Genomic DNA, 17,490 nt, shown 5'->3' with positions numbered 1-17,490 from the left:
TGTCAGGTGTAAATTACCTGATGATGTTGTTGCAGGCTCCACAGAGAGGGGTACGGGTGCTGGCCGAAAACCTCTCCGCCCTCTGGGCCACGCCCCTCGCCACAGGAGGGAACGGGGCCGGGCTAGGGTTTATGGGGGCGGGGCTGGGAGTGGGGTGGGCGGGGCCTGGATTGGCGGCCGCGGGACCAGGGATGTATGCGGGTGCGGGATGAACAGACTGGGGCAGCGGCTGCACCTTCATGGAGGAGGTGGTCATCTTACCGGGGTCGTACTTATCGGCGAAGTTGGTGTCGGTCACCCAGGGGGGTCTGTTGGAGGAGCCGCCGGCAGCCGCGGCCGAGGGCGGGGCTGGGGCGGCGGCTGCATGGTGGGGCTGAGGAGGGGCTGGAGCCGGAGCCTGAGCTGGAGGCGAGGAAAAACATTTATGACCAGTGAGCGCTAAAAGTTACATTTTAGACTTCAGAGAAAGATAAAAGTAAAAATCTTTCAGTTTTACTCAAAAACTTAATGTTTTCTTTAACTGACGTCGTCTACCAGCCTCAGTTTGGTTTCCTGTTTCCAATCATTTAATCCTTATTTGTATATTTTCATCTTATGAATATATGAGATTATAAGTTGAATGTATTTGTGTGAAATATTTAAATCTTTGTGAATACTGAACACGTGAAATGAACAACAATATGACAGATATATGAATGTATAAATACACAAACAGTGATGAAATCACAGGGAATTGTGCTGCTGTTGTACATGAGAGAAATCATATAATGAGAGTTACAGTGTTGATATCAAACATTTCTGGATCTTCTGGAGGTAAATAAATATCAAACGCGTCATCCGTATCCTCACCTGGCTGGGAGGGGTAGATGCAGGCGGTGCTGACCACCTTGTGAGGGGGGGCGGAGCCAACAGGCATCTGAATAGAGCTCTGCTGAGTGGGCAGGGTCTGCTGGATGGGTGGGTGCTGGTACTGCTGCATGGGTGGGTGCTGGTACTGCTGCGTGGGTGGGTGCTGGTACTGCTGCGTGGGTGGGTGCTGGTACTGCTGCGTGGGTGGGTGCTGGTACTGCTGCGTGGGTGGGTGCTGCGGCATTGGCTGGTACTGCTGTGGAGGCGGGGCTTGTGGAGCCTGATGCATGGCGGGCGGCTGAATGTATTGGCTGGAGAGGGATAAAAATATCATTGAAATACTATCAGTGTGAGCTGCATGCAGGACATAACAGGTCATAATAATAATAATTATTATTAGAAGCACACATCCGTCTCTTAATCGCTCTCTAGTGTTACATGTGAGTGTTTTCATGCAACTGAATATTGTCAGAGTTGTTTCTATGTTTCACCTTCTGTTGTTAAACTTGACATTTGAACAGAAATAAGTTGCAATAAGTAAACTAGAGCTGCAATGATTAGTAGATTAATCAAATCGTCGATCAACAGAAAATTCATCTGCAACTATTTCGACAATCAAGTAATCGTTTTAGTCCTTTTCCTTGTTGCAGCTTCTCAAATGTGAAGATTTGAAGCTTTTAAGCTTTTTATTTTCTTACATTTTATAGACAAAACAATTTCTCAGTAAATCAAGTTAGTTGCAGAACTAAAGCAAACAGTCTGAACGTTGCTTTAGTGACTTTACTTGTGGTACCAGTTCAACCTACTGATGGTGGTAATATAACCACCAGGGAGAGCTTCATAAAGACATCACAATGAAAGAGGATTTCCTTTCCCTTTCTACCATATAAAGTTAATTAAAGTACATCTGATATATCATATCAGCATTTGTGTAATGACATGATACTGACAAACTAGATTTCTGTTGCTAAAAATAATAACAAATCTATAAAATGATCTTTATCCTGCTTGTTGCTTCATGTGGAATTTTGTGTGGCGGTAAATTTTCATGAGTTTACTGCTACTTGAAATTCATCAACGCCACTAAGTTGAATGTGCAGTTTGAACATGTAACACCTAATGTGCACAAATACAGAACTTACCTGGATGTGTTCTATGTGACAGAAACCTCCCAGTAAGTCTGATTTGATGATTTCCAGGTCAAAAGACGTCAAGACGTTAAAACTGAGCTTACATGTCATGGTTACATATACAGTAAGCATCGTTTCAATACGGCATTTCAATGAGTTTGAATTAAAACAGGTCCTTATTAGGGCTGCAACTAACAATTGTCAATTAATCTGCTGAGTATTTTCTCGATTAATTCATTGTTTTGTCTATAAAATGTCTATAAATGCCTGTTATAATCTCCCACAGGTGATGTCCTCAGATGTCTTGTTTTGTTCAACCAGCAGTCCAAAACCCAAAATATTCACTTTACTGCCGTTTTTGCTTTAAAAAATTACTAAAATTATTATTTGATCTTCATAATAATAGCCAATTAAGTTTCTGTCGATTGACAAGTTGTTGTATCTTAAATATAGTTACTGATTGATGTCTAAAAATCCAAATGTAGAACCTGTTTTAACCTCGACATAAAAAGATCATCAAACCTGCTGATCACCAAATCAGTGCTCACTGGGCTGTGTACAGTAAGGAATATCATACCTTTGTATTTACACAAAAACACATGAAAATACACAAGAGACACAAAAGTTAGTGTGAGTTATAATCAAGGAAGCCACAGAAGAGAACAGGAAAGAAGCCTGACGTCACAGAGACGCAGAAAAGCCAAAATTCACCTTAAAGAACGATCAGCAGATTTTAAAGAAAAGCTCCAACAAAGATGAGCAAAGATGTGACAGCTGGACTTTCATCCTTCAGAACCAGTTAGGATTCAGCATGTTAGTCAGATGATGACGTTATGTTTTGCCTGCCGGGGTTATGCTAAAAAGAAATCCACTCATGATACTGCGAGGAGCTTTAGATAAAGATGCCTCTGTTTAATGGCGGATGATGTGTTACGTAGCGTATAATCAGGCGATTGAAACGCTGGCAGCAGGTGAACTTTAGCGTCGGCTCCCTGCAGGTGTTGGTACCTGGAGACCGTAGCTTTGTGATGGAAGCTGTAGCCAGACTGTCGCTTCAGGCTGCAGGTGTAGAAACAACAACAGCAGAGGTCACCATGACGATGTGCAACCTGTGGTCACCTGTACCTGCAGGCTGCCCACTGCTACATGTACAGAACTGCTGGTGATGCTTCAGTGGAATCTTTTCTCATCACAACTGCCTGTTTGGATTTTAGCTGGTGAAGAAAGTGGAACATCTAGCAGCTAAAGAGTTAGATATTTCCCTCATGAGCTGGTAGAGACCAAACCAGAGATATGAGGAGAGTGAATATTGGACTTACATTCATCAGGTGGACACAAACATGTTGCTCTGTGTCTGCTGTTCGCTAATATCTACACATGACTTTATAAGCTGATAACATGTCAGATGTGTTTTTAGCTTTAACCAAATTGAAACTATAAAGGACCAAGAATAGAACCTTGAGGAACTCCACAAGTCATTATTGACATTATCAGTGGGATGATTATGTAGCCACATCTACTTTATAAGGTGATATAATATGTCTGATGTTGTGTTTTGAGCTGTTTCTGCAGCCTCCAAAGTGACCAAAAACCATTAATAAAACTTCAAGTCTGATATGTTGTATTTTAGAATATATGTAGCCAGTTGTCATTAGACCTACTGTACATCTGAACCTTAACGAAGTTGTTTTAGTAAACTCAACCAAACCTGAACTAGGTGTCAGAGGAGAAAACACTCCTATAATTTGGTAATTCGTGACATTTTTGAAGGTGTTATCAAACTGTTTTGTTGTGTGTTACATGTTAACATGTGAACTGAAAATATAAAGGATCACAAATAGAACCCTGAGGAACCCCACAAGTAATTATTGACTCTGTTAATGGGATGATCATGTTGCTGTGTGCCTGCCTGATGTGGAAGTAAGCAGCTGTGTGCTAACATATTAGCCACAACTTCTTTATAAGCTCATAATATGTCTGAAGTTGGATTTTCATCTTGTTGCGTTGCCCCCAAGTGGCAAAGAAACTCGATAATGCAGGTTCAAAGACAGGAATTCACCTAAAATATGCTAATAAAGTATATCTCACTTAGTACACCATCAGCACATCATGAGCCTATAATAAAACAAACAAGTTCAACATATAGTTCAGCACCGTTCAGCAGACATCCTGGGAGTCCCAGATGACGGACTTTACAAGCAGGACTTGAACACAACACATCTCTAATAGCCAAAATCTCGGATCCAGATCAAAACCAAAATCTCACAAACACAAACGAGTGAAGCACAACTTTATATCACAGTCGACAACAACAACAGTCAGTCATCCTACGGAGAGCCAAGAGGTTCATATTTCCTGCTGACCTCACAAACAGACCCAGTCACATCAAATCCCAGAATCCTCAGCACACACGATTATGTGTTTTTAACACTGTGAATGAAAATCAAGTCAATTTATTTGCATCCCCAATATTGGTTAATAAATAATAATAGTTTTGTCCACGATGCAACGCACAATGTTTTGAAAATGACATGCAATCAGTTTTCAGTTCTTCAAGTCAACAACACATGTATCTGCTGAATAAAGAGAGCAGCAGACAGGAAAACATCCCAACAACTGTCTGCAAAGCTTGAAGCAGAGCAACACACTTACTGTAATATAGTTTAGATTTTGGGCAGTTAAAAATCAAACTCTTGGCTTCTTCTTTCTTCCCAGTTTTCTCTGCATGTTGTATAACTTGTAATATTAGTGAGACTTTTAGATTTATGAAGGTTTTAACGCCACAGGTAGCAGGATTTAGAGCATCATGGGACATAAAACAGAACAAATAAAACAGTTTCTGCTTCCGTCTTCCAACTGCAGCTCATAAGATCAGATCTGCTCACAGCTGATTGGTTACCTGTGAGAGGCGGGGTCAGAAGATAAGGGGGAGGGGTCCAGAGGCTGCACGGCGGCAGGGGCGGAGCCAGCAGAGGCTGGAGCATGCTCAGTAGGGCTACAGCACAGGAAGGGTTAGGAGCAACAGAGAGAGAGAGAAAGAGCCATTCTGGGCTGAAATCACAAATATACAGTATGCATTTATATATTAATACATGCAGTTTGACCAGTCTGCATACTATATATATATTTATGCTGCATATACAAAGATCAGATTAGTTAAAGCCTGGAAAAGAAAAAGATCATGAGGCTTGTTATTGGTGTCATGCAAAAATCAAAATGCTTGATATTGCTCAGGTTGATGCGAAGACGTCGATAAAATGTTTTATTTTTCTTTATTTGACACCGAAATTATTATTTCAACAACTTGTTTTAAGATTTTTTTAAATTTTATTTAAATCAGGTGTCATTTTCTTTGATTTCTTTCTCCTGTTGAGACTCAAGACACTCGTGTTTAGAAAACGTATGAACATCATTATATATCATATGAGACGCTTTGGTGAGAAGGCAACATGATGCTCATAAAAAGATTTATTTTGTGCGAATGTTTGAATATCTTGAGTCATCAGGTTGACCAGATGGCAGCGAGAAAATGTCGTTGCTGCTTTAAATGAATCCTGTTGGGAACATCAGCTCAGGGTGTGTGAGTGTGTTTCTCTGGAAAATTCCTTAAACATGTTGAAATGGAAACAGGTTGAAAGATGTTATTGCACTTGCAGGTTTTTTGACTTTTTTTTTTTTTTTTGAAGAAAACAAGAATTTTAGGACTCAATAAACGATAAAAACAACTTGATGAGATGCAGATTTTAAACGCTGCAATTTACCTGTTTTGGGGCAAAAATGTGCTGTCGGGACCCTGATGTCTGCAAATTCCATCTAGTCAGACTGAAGACGACAGTTTGCACAATATAAACTGAAATCACAAGGAGTTTCCACAGTTTCAACACTGAAGTCATGAATTGCAGAAGTTTGATGACTTTATGGAGGGTGGGAACTAAACAGCTCTGCTTTTAGAAAAATGTGAAATCAAATTAAGAAAACTAAGAACATTTAAACCATTTCTGAAAAAAATCAACTTCTTTCAACAATTTCCTCAAATTTGGTGTCAATTTTTCTGTTTTTCTTCCTGATTGTTTCCTGTTTCAACATCATCATGACTCGACGGCTGAATCTGAGACTCTTTAAAACAGACGTATTTCTTTGAGGTTTTTTATCGTCATGTTTGATTTTTATTTGAAACCTGTGAGTCACATCTGAGCCGCTTCCTTCCGGGATGATTTAAAAGACAAACCCCCCCCCCCCCAGAAACCACAGTCTCTTTATTGGCGGATAAAAGCTTGACCTCTGCTTCTATTGATTCATGTTGAGTCATTGGACGGCTGATAGAGACTGACGAGAGTGGGCGGGCTGGAGGTTTGTGTGTGTGTGTGTGTGTGTGTGTGTGTGTGTGTGTGTGTGTGTGGGGGGGGGTTATCTAGTTGTATTTCAGTCCAAACAGGCGGGGGGGGGGGGGGGGGGAGGCAGCAGGGATCGATTGTGCATAATGGAGGGATGATTAAATAAGTGCGTGGAGAAGAGAAAGCTCCATCCATCAGTGTTGAGGCAGGCGGGGGGGGGGGGGGGGGGTTAAAAGGTTTGTTCGTCCTCTCAGAGACGACGCTGCACACCTCCACACTCAGTGAATATACAGTGTCTGTTACTCAGCGTCGACTGAAGATGCGATTTCAAACGACCTGTTGGGGGGAAACAGTTCAACAACAAGGAAACAAACAGCAGAAATGAGACTGAAGACAGAACTGAGACATCTTCACCCCCCAGCAGGCCCAATGTCTAACTGGTATAATAGTGTTTTTGTCTGTATGTCTGTAGGACACATAGAGAGTCATTGTGCGATATGATAAAAGTTTTGGAAATACAGTATACTTCCCATACATAGCAGGATGTAAACAGGAAGTAGAACATCGCCATGGATTCAGCGAGTTCAGCTGTGAGCTACAACTTGAGCTCGTTTTCTTCAAAATACTTATTAAAAAGACAAATACATCTGATTGACAAGAGCCGTTTACATAAAAGCTGGTAAACTCTTCAAGTAAAGGCGCGGACTGACCGTCCACCTCAAGGTGTCATTATCAGTCTTCACAGCTTGAGCACCTGATGTGGACGTTAGTATGAACACAGACTATCTCAGTGCAACCTGTCCCCTTTATTCATGATGAAATATAACAAAATAATAAAGGACACCACATAAATACTTTGAACATAAAGGGGCGAAGAGGACTGAGTGCTGAGTGTAAGGGATCGATGGATCCAGTGTCTCCTGTAAAACCAGTTGCAGTGTAACTGGTGGATAGACACTGGCATAAAGTCCCCTGCACCTGGAGCTGCAGGTTGTTACGCTTCACTCAGTGATTGTCGGTCTCCATTAAAACGAAAGATTCTCAGGCAGGTTTATTCATCAGATATCATGATATCTCTGGGACGTGTAAGTCATAATGAATCTTGTTTGTGTTGTTGTTTGTATGTTTTAAGGGTTTTGAAGGGTTTCAGGATGTAAAACTGTATAAAACTGTAGTTTCAGTCTAGTTATTCAGTCTGATACTCATAAGAAAAAGCTCTGTTTGGATACTGTGACCTCTTTCATATTAGTTTACTGTTATGTTGCTGATTCGGGAATGAAAATGTATTAATTTCTTCCTGTAATGTTGTTCCAGATCTGCTCATGTACAGTAAATGTAAATATATATAACGGGAATGCAGGACTGTGCTCCTCATAATGGAGACTTACTTTCCTGTTATTGTTCCCCTGGTTATAATCACAAGCAGACCAAACTGCTCCAGGATGCTCTTTAATCAATCAATACCAACATTTATCAATACAAAGACGACTAATAAGGCGGCGCGGGGCGTCTGTGTGGTCTCCTGTCAGAAACAGCTGCTGATTGTCTCCTTCTTAGTTTTCCGACCACGTTTCTTTGACTTTGAGAGGAAACGTCTTCAGAATATTAATCTGATCTTTCATGTTGTGTTTCTGATGTTCTTTCTTTAAAACGTTCAATAGTTTTTGCATCTTTTATTTATTAAAACTTGAAGTGAACACTTTTATTTATTTATTTGTTACAGGATGTTATTTCTATCACGTCCTGATTATAAAATATATTAAACAATATTATTAATATTCATTTGTGTTGGTGTCACAGAGGTGAGAAAAAAAAGTCCTATTATTGATCAACCAAATAATTTGATTATTTAACCAAAAAAAAAAAAAAAAAAATACAATGAACTCTGTTTTGTTTTTTTGTTTATTATTATTGTTGCTCTGATATTTTATATTTCTGCATCTGATTTATATTTGTGCTGCCATATTATAAACCAGATATCTGTTAACAAAATGACACATTCATGAGAGAAATATTTAAAAAGTTCAGTATTTATTTTAGGTTTATTTCTTTCTAACTATTTATTGTGCACTTTACTTTGTTATTGAACAATTGTGTTCATTTGTTGTCTTGTTTATTTATGTTTATTAATTGTTGTAACTGTTTATTATCTCTCTTGAAACAGAGATTTTAATCTCAATGAGACTTTTTATCCTGTTAAATAAATGAAGAATAATCATTTCTGTTCTGAATGTTTATGTTTGCTGCAGTATTTGTTTGTTTACTCCTCATGTGTCTCATCTGTTTACTGAGAGTCACAGTTGTAAACATGGAACTCAACCGATCCGACTGCTCCCCCTGCTGGTGGAACCGGCTCATAACACCAGACGACAGGTGAACGTGAACCTGACGTGATGCTGCTGTTCAGCAGGTGTTTGGAGCAGTGAGCTGTGTTGCTATGACGACGGACTGCAGTGAACTGGTCTCTGCTGCTCCTCACAGACAGAAGCTTATTTTTAGTTTCTATTTGACTCTTTTTAATTGTAATTAAATGTATTTTATTTTGCCTTTTGTTGCTTTTACATTTTGTCTTGATGACTTTTATATTTGATGTAAATAAAACTGTCCTGATGATGTCACTCGAGTCAGCAGCCGTGTTGATTGAACATTTTATATCATTCTGGAAACATGTCCTCTAAATTGGATTACATTATATATATATATATATATATATATATATATATATATATATATATATTATAAATGTTTTAATTGTATTGACTTAATTTCATATTCATAAAAGCAAATTTACACTTAAAAAGCTGAACTTGGTTTTTCACAAATCAACATTATGTTGATTCAATCAGTTTTTCTTTGAATCCAAAAGCTGTAAAAACTCTGAATGATGTTTGTTTTTTTTTTTAAATCTTTGTATGAACTGTAACTCACCATCACTCTGAGTCTTTTTAACAATGTTTTAAATATTTCTGATATTTTGTAAATGATTGTTTTGTGGATGAATTGTTATTGTTTTATATGTCAAAAACACAAACAAGTAAATAAAAAAGAAGACGACAAGATTTAAAAGTAAAAAAAAAATCTGAGGATGTGAAGTCAGAGAGAGGTGAGGATGAGTTGCATTGTGGGTAATGTAGGCGGCAGGTTTTGACAAAGGAAGATTGATTTAGCTCCTTTTTCTTCTTTAAACACTGTCAACTGTGAGTTCGGAGCTAAATAAAATATAAAAAATAAACCAGCTCAAATTTAGTTCAGACGACAAAAGAATTAATTTAACCAAAAGCTGCTGACTGCTGAGAAAAGTTCATTAAATCAGGATATTTTTCTGTCGTTCAGACATGAAATGAAACGTACAGATTACTGAACTGGGTTTACTGGAACTTAGTTATTTATTGACCTGAGCACTGTGTGGAACCAGCTCATCATAAATCTCAGTTTGTGTGTAAAGACTCGTTTTAGTAATTTAAGATCATATTTTGTTTTGTTTTTTCTGTGAAATGTAAAGTTTCAGGTCAGATATGTCGACTATATTCAATATGACCTCAGATAATAAGGAGCTGATGTTTGCAGCTGCAGCTGTCTACCTCAACTCTGCTGCCTACCTGCTCCTCCTCAGCACCTCCTCCTCCTCCTCCTCCTCCGGTACTGTGAGAGACAGAGAGAACACAGGAAGGAAGAGTCACAAACAGGTTTTTCACTTTAAAGTTTAAATATGAGGTTGAAAATATCTGTGAGACCAGACGAGTCAATGTAAAAGTGTTGATGAGAAGCTCAAACCAAAATCGATCACATTGAACGATGTTACGTTCAGCAGCTTTTATGTTTTCTGAACACGTCGAGCTGAAAATATTCAACTGAACAGTCGAAATGTTGTTTGATCTCATGAAGATCCGACTGGGATCCAAACGTCCAATCAGATCAGTCAGTGTCAGCGTGTAGACGTTACTCTTTTAATGGATCAAGTTATTACAGTCTAATTATTACTAAAAGATAATTATGAAGTAGTCTATTAACAGGAAGATGCTTCTCAAGGCTTTACGAGCCTACAAACATATTATCATTAATGATAAATCTGGACAGGAAACTTACAGGAGTCGGTTCCGGTCATGTGGGCCAGCGCCTGGAAGGACTTGGACTGCATGTTGGCGCTGCGGCGACCCCATTCACCCGGGTCCTGGTCCTTCTCTGCACTCTGGACGGCCTGATAGACCGGAGAGTCTACAAGACCATCTTTAACTGGGACAGTACTGCAACCAACAGACAGAGGGCACCACACCCCCCCCCACGCCCCCCCAAAAAAACCAACTGAGTCAACACTGACACACTGAAGCTGGAGGATGAAGAGGAGCTGAGAGGATCTTACAGGAACTGAAAGATTTTGGTTGAAGAAGATAAAACTGCTGCCTTTTTTTTTGGATGTCTAAACAAGAAACACGAGCTGATTGATTGACAGCGAAACCTTCAAGTGATCAGAAAGGACTGAAAGCTTTCTACAACATCTCTCATGTTAGATTAAGACTTTTGTTAGAAACAGAATGAACAAACCACCAAAAGAAGGAGAGAAGAGCTCAGAACATTCAGCTGTTCAAACCTCGTTTCCTTCTGTCTTTGTGTCTGATTTTTTAAATTGTTTTTAACGACGTCGTCGTCACTTTAACGCAAGAAAACAGAAAACAGAAGAAAAATGAAACCATCTTTGTTGGGTTTTTATTCTGACATCGTCCTTGAGGAGAGAGAGGGACAGACGGAGGAGTGTAATTGGTTTTTTCAGCGCGGCCGGACGCTTTTGTTCAGGATAACGTTTCAATTAGAGGAGCTTTATCGGGGAATAAAAATAGAGCTGCTGAAATGAAGGACGGGTGTGAAGATGTTTGGAGCAAATATCTGGGAGGGAAAAACAAGAGCAAGTTTCTCATGCACACACACGCCGAGCAGCAGCAGCAGCAACTCTCAATTTTCCAGCAGGATGGAAAATTAATTGTTAGTATAATCTGGGAGGTTGTTGGAGAAGAGGAATACATAACGGTTGCCATAACAACACAGAAACAAACGACAGGTTCGTTTGCCTTCAATGACAAAGGAGAAGATCAGAAAACCCGACAGATGAACAGAGAGCTTGATGGTGGGAAAAGATAGTGAAGGTCAAAGGTCGTGTTCAACAGGAAGTGACACGTCTTACTGTCTGCTGTGTTTGATGTTTACTGCAGAGTTCGTTTCCTCTGCTGCGTTATAATACATAAAAAATAGGAAATCTGTGGGATGAGACACGGGTTTGAATGACATTTTTCTTTAAATGAACTCAAATTCATGTTTATTTTCATATTAAATGAGATTCTGGTCAACGTGTCCATTCACTTTCATTTAGATTTAAATTAAAATATTCTTGAAACAGACTGAATGTTTGTCTTTTGCATCAGTATTTGATCATCATCGTGGGAGAAAACAGAGATAAACAATCATTTTTACAACTTATGTTTTCTTTAACCTTAAATTCATGTCTTTTGAATAGTGTGTCAGTATTTGGTCATATTTAGTTACCAGTTATAAGTTACCACTAAACAAAATCTGCTTAAACCTGCTAGAGAGAGTTTCTCACCTCCCACAAGTTATGACTTTGAACTTCATTTGAATTTTAATGAGTTATTTCTTTAAATTGAGTCAAATGTTCCTGTTTTGCATCAGTATTTGGTCATTTTGAGGCTTCAGACGAGAGACTTTAATATCTCTTTTAATGAATTCAGATATACATGAAGTTACCGTTTAACTGGGATTTTAAATTCATTTTTCTTTAAAATGACTGAGATTGAAGTGTTTTACTAGCAGGTCAGAATGAATCAGTGAGTCCATTTATTACTTTACTCAAACTGGTTTACAGCCATCATATGAACTGGTGACATATTTTCCAGTTGCTGACTCAGTTGTGCATCGTAGCTTGTTATTAACATGCAGACTGTGTTGAGATGTTGTTATTTATCTGCCACAGATTGTGTCTCTAATCTGAAATATGGATGAAAGTTCAGAATCCAGTGAATGAATCTCAGGTTTGTCTGAACAGGATGAATATGAAAGGAACTGCTCACAAACTCCATCAGTCACTGAGCAGATGAAACCAACGTGAACACAAACACCACCGACTGTAAACCAACAACAACAAACCAACAAACCTGCAACACCGTCAGCCTCCAAAACAGCCTCATACGACCGACCGCTGCTGACACGCTGCAGCACAATCAACCCTCACAAATCACCAAGACCTGACTGTAAACTTCAACTGACACTCAGAGAGAAACTTCAACACAGTCGCACAGAAACTCAGAGCTGATACGAGACAGACTGAAGATTAAAGGAGGAAGATTAAAGGAGGAAGAGGAGGAGGAGGGAGAGTGTATTTGGGATTAATTACTGTGTGAGAGAGAGAGAGAGAGAGAGAGAGAGAGAAGCTGAATCCAAACGTTTCAACTCGTCATGGATGCATTGAAAGTAAAACCTTCTGCTGACGTCTGCAGGACCAAACATCTGTCTGTTATCATCTGCACAGCTGGATGTTTATGTGGGTCTGAAGTGTTCATGCTCATGTAAAGTTTTATTGTTTATCATAAACTGAATATAAATCTACATATCGATGGCTGAAGCACAAAACCTCCCGTCTGCAGAACGTTCTGATTGGTGGATTTCATTTTGGATGATGAGAACGAGGAAGGTTTTGCTCATATTCAGTCTGTCTGCGAGATAATCAAGATAATCCCGCCCTTCATTGTGACAGAAAAGTCACATGACAAAACAAAAACACAACACAGAGTCCCTGAGTGTGTAGAGAGGCTGCAGCACGAATCACTGAACCTTCATCTCCAGCGGACGAGGAAGCAAATACACTGAATTTAAGGAACCCGAGTTTACTACAATGTAGTAACTGTTACATTTACTACACTTTTTTAATTTAATTTTAATTATTAACTTAATTTAGAGCATCGTTTTGTAGAAACTCTTCCAACTTGCACCAAGTGCAAAAGCTCCTATCTGTGAGGCATTAATATCTATAACACATAATATAATAATATATCCAAAAACAGTGTTTTATGTGTTGAGTGTCCTTAACAAATAGCATTCTACAAGAAAACAAGTTGTTATTTAGTTTTCTCAAAAAAGTGTGTTTTTCAGATCGGAGGTTTTGTTCTTCCATCGATAAGCAACATTTATCTGTTTCTATGTAAAGCAGCTGACTGCACTCAGTGTCTTGTACAGACGTCTCTATGGATCAATATCAGGGCTGATCTGAGTATCAATAATAATTCTGATCAAATGTGGATCTTTTCTGTTTTCTCTTGTGTTTTGTCCTCCTCAGCCTACGTGATCAGAGTGAGACGTCGTGTCTCTAGAGGATCTAAACTTTGATTCACATCGGATCAATAATTTAAGCTTAATAAATGCTTTTCGATCAGTATTAGGATAAAGTAGCTTGTAATGTAATCATCTACAGCTGTTACTTCAATGTCTCAGATACATATTTATTCAACATTTAGATAAATATTCTGTAAATATCAGATTGGACAAAAATGTAAAAATCTACCTGCAACTGACGATTATTTTTATTATCAATTAATCTACAGATTATTTTGTTGATGCATTGAATAGTTACTTTCTCCATAAAATGTTGAAAATATCGGTGACCTCTTCAAATTCATTGTTTTTTTATGATCAACAGTGTAAAAACACAATATTTTTATTACTGTTCTATATGATAAAGAAAAGCAGTAAATTTAAACAGTTGAAACCAAAGACCATCTGAAAAGTAACTGAAACGATTATTCTATTATCAAAACAGATGCTAATTAATTTTCTCCTGATTGACTAAACGACTAATCGACTGATCGTCAGTGAACGTGTCACGGTGAGTCGATGATGGATCATCTGAAGTCTGGACGTGTGGATTCAGCCAGAGAGAAGATGGAGAGACGGTGAGGAAGAAGAAACAAAAGGAGGAAAACAACGGACGAGAAAAAAAAGACAAACAGAGGAAGAGGAAGAGTGAAGATGAGGACGATGAGGCGTCTCACCCGGCTTCGGGCCCTTTGCCCTGCGTTTGTCCTGCGATGGCGTCCATGATGGCGTCCTGCGAGTACATGCTGATGGGCGTGTTGTACTGGGCGTGGATGATGGTGGCCTTGCCTCCCGGGCCCGTCACCTCTATGGGTTTATGGGTGGCGATGGCGGTGTCCTTCAGCACGCCGGGGTTGAAGCCAGCGCTGTTGGCGTGAGAGACGACGTGGTGGCGGAAAGGAAACAGAGGAAGAGAGAAGGAGGTGAAGGGAGGTGAAGGGGGGAGGTGAAGGGGAGGTAGAGGAGGACAGATAGTTGGAGGAGGAGGTGGACGAGGGGAACAATAAGGCGGGGATGTTGCTGACGACACAGTTTGTGTTATAAAGAAGAAGAAACACTCAGTCGTGCTCACAGCAAACAGACCAGCGAGCTGAAAAACACCAGACTTTCCATCAGACTTCAGTTCCTGTCGGAGCGGAAAAGCTCCAGAAACAGAAAGTAGCATCACAAGGAAATAAATCTGTTCTCTGGAAACTGATGTGATGCTTTTTAGCAGCTGTTAAAAGATGATTCCTGCTGTTAAATCAGGTCAATTTTCCATTTCAGAGCTGCAACTAACAATTATGGTCATGACTGATTCGTCTGACGTCGGGCTGGGCGATATGGACAAAACGCTAATCTCCCTTCATGATTTTAATTAATTTTTGTTTGTCTGCAAAATGCAGGATCGAAACAAAATAATAAAGGAGCACATCCAGTTTAACAATCTGCTGCTGTCTGTGTTTCTTTACATCAGTCTGATATCTGCAGGCTGCTGCTAGCTAGCGTTAGCGTTAGCATTAGCTACCTGCAGGTAGAGACAATCAGGAAACTGTCGAGTCGACTCCCAAACTGAGAGCACAGATCAGTGTCGGAGTTATTTTCAGTCTGTCTGTGTCGTAGATGCAACATGTAGTGAAACTAATCACGTCACAGTTTACGGTCCTGACTCAAAAACGGCTAATGTAGCAGCTAGCATATTTAATTTCTGACCAAACATAAGCTTTTTGTACTCAATTTTATGATTTAGACTTTTTATACATCATGCAAAAATGAAAATTCAAATTAATAGAAATAATTTGAGATATCACCCAGCCCTGGTCTGAAGATATTCAATCGATTAATCAATGAATCGTCTGCTCAACAAAATGCTAGAAAATAGTGAAAATCCAAGGTGATGTCTTCAAATGTCTTGTTTTGTCCGACCAACAGTCCAAAACCTAAAGATATTCAGTTTACTGTCATCCTCACACTGGAGAAGCTGGATCCAACGACCTTTCAGCATTTTTACAAGAAATAATGATTTAAATGATTAATTGATTATCAAAATAGTTGTCCTTTATGACTGCGGAGATCCAGTTAGAGATGAAACATCAAGCTCATGCTTCAAACACCATCAACATGCTTCCACCATGAAATGTCAACAGCTCAGTCTAACAGGAGAAACGTGTCAAAGTGTGACCTTCACTTTCACAACAGAGACGCCAGAAGACGTAACGTAGATGATCGTATCAGAGCAGAAACTAGATTTAATCAATTATATTTAGCATGTTGTTTCTCTACTCTAACATATAAATGAAGCATCATGCAGAGACAATCAACACACCACAACACCAGAAGAGCTAAACGACATTCACAAAAACCTGGAGGAGGTTTTGACAGCTAATTAACTTGCTGCTTTACTTCATTAGCTGGAGACTCATCTGTGTCTTTAGTTTAAGGAGAAGAAGAAGACGACACACAGCAAACCACAGCGATGCAGGTTCACACACAAACCAGGCGAGATTCCCCAAAGAACCGGGACAGTTTTTTAAAAAGCGTAACTACGATCGTCCCCTAACCTTAACCCTAATCTCATTATTGTTGCCATGACGATGAAGGTGGCCTAACTTTAAGGAAGTAGTAACTTTAACCCACACCATATGTTCCTCTAACCTTAACAAAGTGATGATTTTAATCCAAACCATCATCTTTCAACCAAACAAGACAGATGATGTCATCCTACCGATAGAGACGCCAGATAAGAAAACGCTGCTATGTGTCATTCTGGAGTCACATGATCAAACCACAGATCAGCTGGTTTAATTTAGAGGATTTGTTGGTTTGACACAGAAAACAGAAAAGTTTAGACAATCTGACTGCAAGTGAAGCAGCTACAGACCAACCAGTTCATCAATGTTTTATGGTAAAAGAAGAAAGAAGAACATTGATAATCACAAAAACATTTAGAAGAGCAGACTAGAGTCTGCCACACAAATCCAATTGAATATTTGCTTTTGTTGATTTTCTCTTCCTGTTGCAGCTGCACACAGAATTGATGCTGCAGTAACATTTCAATTAAAATAAAATAAAACCAGCGACGCAAGAAACATAAGCTGCATCTCAGACTCTCTTTGATTGTTCCCTGTAATATTTTGTATAATATTTAGAATAAGATCTGTGTCGACAGCTTCTCTTCATCACCAGAGTTTCACCTGCAGAACATCACTGAAAGAGTCACAAAGTCACTGAAAACACTAAACTTAGACAGCCGTGTGTTTCAGTCGGGGGGTTTTGCTTCTGTGCTGTGATTGAGTGATGATGTCGATATCGCTGTTTTCACTCAGGAGCGTCTGTCTTACACAGAACTACTCTCTGGAGACTGAAAACATGATGCTGTTATTAGTCGTTAGAGCTGTTTCTAATCAAACTAACGTGACCAAACTCTTCATGATGAAGGAACATGTGACCCAGTGCAGCGGTGTGACTCACTAATTCAATAGATTCTGGACAACAACGGAGGAATAAGATAATCAGGCTTTAGATAAACACACAATACTTGTTAGTAGATCAGTTCATTGTTGGTTTGGATCCAAAAAAGAAAGAAAAAGCTTTAAGTAGGAAACAACAGGGGTCTTAATTTGTATGAACACTACTAACAATAACACTCCCACTATTCCCACCAGGGTCTTATTCATTTATGGTTTTCACCCAGTAATAGGTTTTCTATTATTGGGCGATGATGCATTGATGGTTAAAAAAGCTGACAGGCTTTAATAAAACACTCCGCAACAGGAAACATGATGACACACAGTCCAGCCAACATCAGCCACAGTACCAAACCA

The 17,490-nt window shown here is 39.3% G+C and overlaps 1 protein-coding gene and 1 long non-coding RNA gene across 15 annotated transcripts in view; both read right to left on the bottom strand.

The window, feature by feature from the left end:
- LOC137197482 (LIM domain-binding protein 3-like) overlaps positions 1 to 17,490 on the bottom strand; it is a 101,701-nt gene that overhangs the window by 5,248 nt on the left and 78,963 nt on the right. For 3 of the 14 annotated variants that reach the window (XM_067610931.1, XM_067610930.1, XM_067610939.1), the window contains 6 exons: positions 10,400 to 10,557; positions 9,913 to 9,955; positions 4,879 to 4,974; positions 2,988 to 3,038; positions 850 to 1,160; positions 18 to 402 (listed from right to left, as the gene is read on the bottom strand). In XM_067610931.1, the coding sequence (XP_067467032.1) occupies positions 18 to 402; positions 850 to 1,160; positions 2,988 to 3,038; positions 4,879 to 4,974; positions 9,913 to 9,955; positions 10,400 to 10,557 (1,044 nt within the window). Of the gene's footprint in view, positions 1 to 17; positions 403 to 849; positions 1,161 to 2,987; positions 3,039 to 4,878; positions 4,975 to 9,912; positions 9,956 to 10,388; positions 10,558 to 14,364; positions 14,554 to 17,490 lie in introns of all 14 variants that reach the window. The other 11 variants (XM_067610933.1, XM_067610935.1, XM_067610932.1 and 8 more) reach the window with 11 other exon arrangements.
- Positions 11,087 to 12,484, bottom strand: LOC137197488 (uncharacterized). Its single transcript, XR_010931436.1, has 2 exons — positions 12,364 to 12,484; positions 11,087 to 12,300 (listed from the first exon to the last, which is right to left on the bottom strand). It is a non-coding gene; the product is annotated as an uncharacterized lncRNA (long non-coding RNA).

Source organism: Thunnus thynnus, chromosome 14 (assembly GCF_963924715.1).
Source record: "Thunnus thynnus chromosome 14, fThuThy2.1, whole genome shotgun sequence".
NCBI classification, from domain to species: domain Eukaryota; kingdom Metazoa; phylum Chordata; class Actinopteri; order Scombriformes; family Scombridae; genus Thunnus; species Thunnus thynnus.
This window is presented reverse-complemented; position numbering and strand designations above follow the sequence as displayed.